General features: G+C 33.7%; 2 protein-coding genes across 4 annotated transcripts in view; both read right to left on the bottom strand.

Annotated features, from left to right (window-relative positions):
* The window catches only part of LOC118280349 (uncharacterized), a 180,825-nt gene that overhangs the window by 52,810 nt on the left and 121,420 nt on the right, over positions 1 to 6,595 (bottom strand). The window lies entirely within an intron of this gene.
* LOC118280222 (putative fatty acyl-CoA reductase CG5065) overlaps positions 508 to 6,595 on the bottom strand; it is a 65,686-nt gene continuing 59,598 nt past the window's right edge. For both annotated transcript variants that reach the window (XM_050702056.1, XM_050702055.1), the window contains exon 13: positions 508 to 6,351. In XM_050702056.1, coding sequence (XP_050558013.1) covers positions 6,204 to 6,351 — 148 coding nt within the window. In that variant the 3' untranslated portion in view covers positions 508 to 6,203. The remainder of the gene's footprint in view (positions 6,352 to 6,595) is intronic.

Raw genomic sequence — 6,595 nt, 5'->3', positions numbered from 1 at the left:
CCTTAAATTCCTAACCCTCAAAAGGCCGGCAACGCACTTCAAACGCCTCTGGTGATTCAAGTGTCCATGGGCGGCGGCGATTGCTAACCATCAGGTGATCCGTCTGCTCGTTTACTGGCTTATACCATAAAAAGTCATATATTCACACAACACACAATTTAACCTTTTTCTTATTGTCATAAGGTGCATATTTAGATCTCTTTACTGTTAATAATATATTTAATTATTTTTTTCATGTTGATGTTGTTGTCTTGATATATAAATAGATTATTAACTTTTAATTGGAGTTTTATTTACACTGTAATTTAGTTTTAACTTTTTGTTTGTATCGTCACGCCCTTTAACCCCTAAGGGATAGGCAGAGGTGCACATTACGGCACGTAATGCCACTGTACAATGTACATCCACTTTTCACCATCTTTTTAAGCTTTTAATAAGAGTTTTTTGGAAAAAGGAAAAGGATTTCAGGAATTTCAAAGGCTGGGTGATTTTCAATGAAAAATTAAAAACTTTACATTTGTTTTATTACATTATGGAATAATAAACCCCCCCCATGTATATACCGACCTATCACCGAGTCACGTTTTCTCCTGCCTACGGACTATCGCCGTCCTTTTCTAGCTGGGCGTTAGCGTATAGCGTTATCTCACTCTAACTTTCAAAATCATCTATGGCAAAAATGCAAATTATAAAATGCATGAGTGTTTATTAAATGCAGAACTAAATGTATGTTTACTTGATTTGCTATATAATAAGATTGGTTGTGTTATAAAGGATGTCACTTGAAAATAAACCTTGTGTAGTATATTTCAGTGTCCATTTTCCAATGATTCCAATTACTTGGACGCCTAACCCAGCCAGTCAGAACGATGACCATCAACCATTGAGCATATATCCTATTCTTCACGATTTTATCTCCCCAATCATGGTTTTAATGAAATACCATTGCCATAAACGACTGACGTCTAAGCAAAACAATTTTTTTAAAGCATTATCATGCGGTTTTCGAACGCATCAGCCGCCATCTTGCAACAACTGTCAAAAATTGGCGCGATCGTATAAAATTTGAAACGTCATCGTTTTATACGTATTTTTTTTCTCAATCAATTTACATTCTTTAATTAATTAATTAAGTAATTTAATAATTAATTATAAATAAAGAAACAACTATATTTTTTTTATTCAACATGGTTCGTTATCATTTTTGTACTATTTGTTTAGTTCAAATTTTATTAAATTTAAGTTTTTTTGGTAGATTTAACTATCTACTCCGATTAAAAGTAGAAGAAGACCATCTCCGAATAAATTTCTACTCGTACTAGGTTCGTTTACTACAAACCTTTACAATAAACACTAATTAAAAGTAAATTTACGTTTAAAAATCAGCCAATACGGATCGCCATATTATTGAATCTTCGTTCGAAAACCGCCAACCTTACCATTCCAAAACGTGTCTACATTATGAGATATAGCGAAAAAATGAGAAAATAATCCCACATGTATATATTTGGATTTAACTTTGGGTAAAACGAATTCTATATACACAAAACCAGTCAGTACGGACAATTTGAATGGAACAAACGCGAACAATATTTCCTTAAATATTAATTAAATACAAAAAATTATCGAACAGAAAGCTCACGAAAATAATAACAATATGACTGTAGTATTTTTTCAAAATGTACATATAATATACTTACAGACAACAAACAAATTACTAGCACTAGTCGTTTTTTATCGAACCCACTGACTTAACGAGTGAACATTTATTTATTACACGTCAATGATTTCGATAAATAAACAATGCTTCCCCCCATTCTCGAATTCACGTTCCCTTTAAAGGAATCCTATAAGTTTATTTTTTTCATTAGTTTTACACTTTTAAAGAAAACTTAAATTAATTCGACACTGGAAGAAAATTGGCGCTGCTCACGAAATTGGAGTCGACTCGGATTATTTTTCGTTACTAGTAATTTTCACAAACCTATTTGCAGTTACATTGATGGATTTTGACTTCTATTTCATACGAGATAAGTGTCATATTAGCTGCACAAACGATTGGTTTTTGCAAATACATTAAACAACCTTTAACGTCATCCTTATACAGACGAAATAGAATTCAAAATTGCTTGTCCAATCTGCAAACGAGGTTTGTCAAAATTTCTAACATAATTTTAAAAGCGAGCTCACTTTCAGTTGACTTACAAAAAAAACATTTATGTAGTTGATTGAATTGAAAACTCTAGAAAAAAAAATTAGGCAACAGATAATTGAATTTAAGCTAGAAAGATACACTAATTTGAATCCTAACAGCATGTTTACACAGTTTAAATTACATTACATACAATCGACACCAATTTCGTGTAGACAGACCGTCTTTTACTTACGTTTGTTGTGAAAAAAATTTATACGAGAGCCAAAGTGTTCTGCGTTAGACTTATATAATAAGAAGATGCTAACACTTAAATAACATGTCGTAAAAACTTAGGCATTACTTAATGAGTACAGCTTATACCAAATATTGTTGAATTACAATAACTTGAATCTGAAAACAACCAAGTTATAAGTACCCAAGGGGAAAAAAACATCAGGCCTGTTCATGGTCACTAGCATAGATAAAAAACAGAAAATTTTTATTATCATTATCATTATTTTTTTTATATAAAAAAATCAATAAATACCTACATTAATTATCACTAAGGAAGCGTCATTTTGGAACGAATTTTATTTTTTTAATTAATATATTTTTTTAAAGGTTTTTTTTTGCTTGCTCCGTCTAAGCGCTCCGAAGGACCCATGTCATGTTTTTTAATCTATTTTTTTAATTAAAAATCTAGCTGACTGCACTATATCTAGTCGTGACAATATGTTCCACAACATTAATGGAAGTTTCTAAGCACATCCATCGTTACTGAGGTATGTTTTAATATTATATTTACTAGAAAATATTATTTATAACAATGGTAACCCCACATATAGGTAAATAATTTAAATTATTGCTGTCGATGGGGAATATTTGGAAAACAAAAGAGTGACAGTGAGTTTCTACATAATTTAAAATAAATTATTGGAAGTTTTGTCTACACGGAAAATTTTACTATCTGACCACCACAGTCAAGTACCAAAAACTAATGAAAACATGCCTGGCACACCACAGTCGCACCTCCATAATGTAAAAAATTAAATAGACGAACATAGTAGCCAAAAAAAACAGCATTACATTTTTCAATCATCTTCATGTATGATAATTTTTTTTGTTCATACCTTTTGATTACATTCATAACTGTTTTTATTATAACACTTTCTATAACATTTCATCTATAAGATGACAAAACGAACTTCAAACTACATGAATTTAAAACTTGGTGTTCGGGGCACGCTTCTTTGACATTTGGCAAAAGGTTAAAATAATCCAAATGAAATGTATTCTGAAACATTGTCACTCATCTGTTCAAAAACCCCTGGATCACATAAACACGAAAAAATCCTGTAAAAACTACGAAATATTGCGATAAAAACTAATATTTGAACTGTCTATTTTTAACTGTATAGGCCACGGGCATCATTTCTTTATAATAACAAAAATTACTTCGATATCCCAACATCCCATCCGTTTACCTAAAATATCAAAAGTTTTATGACATGGGAACTTCTATATTTTCAAAACATTGTTACGTATAAATAGTCATGGTCAGTTTACACACAACTTTACGGTAGAAGCCATTTAAAATAGCATGCGAATTAGGAAGATTACGAAATTGAGCTTTATTACAGCCGAAATAAGGAATAGCGGGAGCCGGCGTATCGAATGAGGAACTTGGATGATTCCTTGATAACGACTCCCGAGGAAGGATCGAAAAACTGACGAAAAAATTGGAAAAATTTTCAAGACAAAATCACATTCCAACAACAAGATTTTTACTAATAACCTTCGTGGAATTTTAGCGTTTGCGATAAATCATTTCGATAATAACGAGAGAGTAAAAATTCCGCATTAATTCATCGCATTCCTACATTTCATATTACAAATACAAACCACTACACCGCTCCTAGCCGCTATCAAATCGCACAATCCATCTTAACATTGATTTGTTACGTCTTCCAATCGACTATCACTTCTAACATTTCATCTGTGTCTGTTACAAAGCCAAAGAAATGCCTAGAAAGAGTGAACAATTCTGAAACTTTTCTTATATTGACCAATCCATCTATATCAGAGCTGAATATAACAATGGAAGATCCAGAAAGTCCATAAAAGTCAATGTTCAACAAACTTCTGACGGTAGACTCCTCTACTCTTTGCACCGGTCGACAAAGGGACTACACATTTGACAGAGACCGAGCTGCAGCGCTCTCTGATAAACCTGAACTATGATCTCCAAACCGCCTGCCAGGCATAGAAAGGATGACAAACACCTCTTATTTAGAGGAGGCCCATAGTCCAACAGTACACAATCATGATACTGATCACGATGAAGCCACAAGACAAGTAGAAGATCGATTAGAAGATACAACAAATCACACTCATCATAAATATTCGCTAACTCGTTTCGTTTAACAATAAAACTTTTGGAATCTTTATTTAACATGGGTGCCTATATAAATACAATATATATTAGATAGACGTTCAAGAACAACTCCATACATTTAGCTTAAGTTTCAAATTATTACTTAAAAATGAAACAGGATTTTTGCGCTGCCAAAGGTGCTAGTGTAGTCATCTAAACTCATTTGACTTACAAGACTTTAAGGCTCACTAGCGCCACCTACGGAGCACAAAATTGAAAACCCCCAATGTGTCAAAACCATTCAACTAAATAAATCAAGAGTTGTTCTTAACGAATGCATTTGACTAGTTCGACAAACCATCTATTTATTATTGAGCCGTCAAAAATCCTAATTGCAATCATGGAAAAAATATACAAGAGTCCGCTAAACGAAATGTTCCTATTAAAAAATGCTAACTTCAATCAATGTTTTACTTAAACCTAGTATCGACTAGGCAACATTTGCCGCGGAACATGATGCCCAACATGTTGGTACGACAGCGCGGAAGGTTTGTTTAGCAACATTGTCTGATCTACACATGATTTTGCTAGGAACATTATCCAACAATACGTCCCCAGACAAACTAGAGTTGCGCATTACGTTTCCGCACGACATTTGATGCTCATAAAACATTTTTACATCAAAATAAACAACATGTCACGCGTCATGTTGCGTGGCAAATGTTACTTAGTCGATACGAGGCTATAGAACGAAAATAAACCGGTTTTAGTCAAAAACATAATGTACATAGCTTTGGCTTTTTAGGCGTCAACAGCCTTAAAATTTACAAACACCGCCTGCATGTCAGTTACGTGCGATACGAATCCCTTATCATCAATCCTCATAATATTGCCCACATTATTTGATTCATCGAATATAGCTGTTGAAAACACTGAAACTATGTTTCAGTGTTTTCAACAGTTACATAGAATCAACATTAGAATACGACCCACAAATCTACAAGCCGATCGATGGGCCCAATGATAGTTTTCATGGAAGCATAAATTCAACCAAAAAACAAATTATTATTGGCACAACAACTGACTTTAAAAATATAATCTCACCAACAACATGAGTACAATTCGCTATTGTTATTAAAACTAGGCAATAACAGATTTGAATCGTTTAGATATTGAGCTGTTGAAGTACAAAATTATTGGAATCACTATTACTTATCCGATCAGTAACTAGTAGCCTAGCGCTTGGGAAGTATTTAGATATACACTGTGCCTTGGAAAGCATCGGTTACCAGCCAATGTGCCTTTAGGAACAGATTTCAACAAGATTTTACATAGAAGACAGGTTGTCACTATTTTTACAACATTAGACCTATTTAATCTTAACTTTTGTACATGAAACAACGTGGAAGAAGTTTAGAAGTCTCAGTACCCAGCTATGTTCAATGTAACACCACAACACAGTGTAGATCCCGAAGCAAATATAACAGCCCCGTAGAAGCTTACTTTTAAAGAGAAAAATATATTACCTAAATTATTTGCCTGTGTACTTAACAATTCTATTGGTGTCAATGTTGAATTGGCGGGAATCGCCATCTTGTAACAAATGTCAAATGTCAAAATTTGTTTTTTTTATCGTGGCGTGATTGGAAGCTTGGAACGAAGGGGCGTTAACGAGTGGAACTTCGTTCGGTAACATCAAGCTATAGCTAAGAGTCGAGCTGCCCTCGTTAACAGTTCTAGGACGCGCCGCCAGATGGAGCGGAGCGCGTTCGAGCGTGAGAACAGGAATCTCCATAGGAAGAACACGGTCGCCACTTGGGTTAGGATGTGGACTATGTGTAATCTGGAAATAACGACATATTTATTAGTTACGCATCTTGATATTCTAAGATTTAATTTAAAAAAAGTAGTTCAGTATTAAATTTTACGCAAATTAAACGGTGCAGTGTTTAGTTGTTTAACTGGTTTGGCTGTTCGGGCGTGAAATACACGGATTTACGATAGAGAACTTATGCAATAGATTAAAAACATTATGACTTTTATGGCAAACACTATTTTGCGTATCACCTGATGGTGCAAAGCATTCC

The sequence above is a fragment of the Spodoptera frugiperda genome, chromosome 21, assembly GCF_023101765.2.
Source record: "Spodoptera frugiperda isolate SF20-4 chromosome 21, AGI-APGP_CSIRO_Sfru_2.0, whole genome shotgun sequence".
Classification (NCBI taxonomy): Eukaryota; Metazoa; Arthropoda; class Insecta; order Lepidoptera; family Noctuidae; genus Spodoptera; species Spodoptera frugiperda.
Note: the sequence above shows the minus strand (reverse complement) of the source record. Positions and strands in the feature narration are given on the sequence as shown.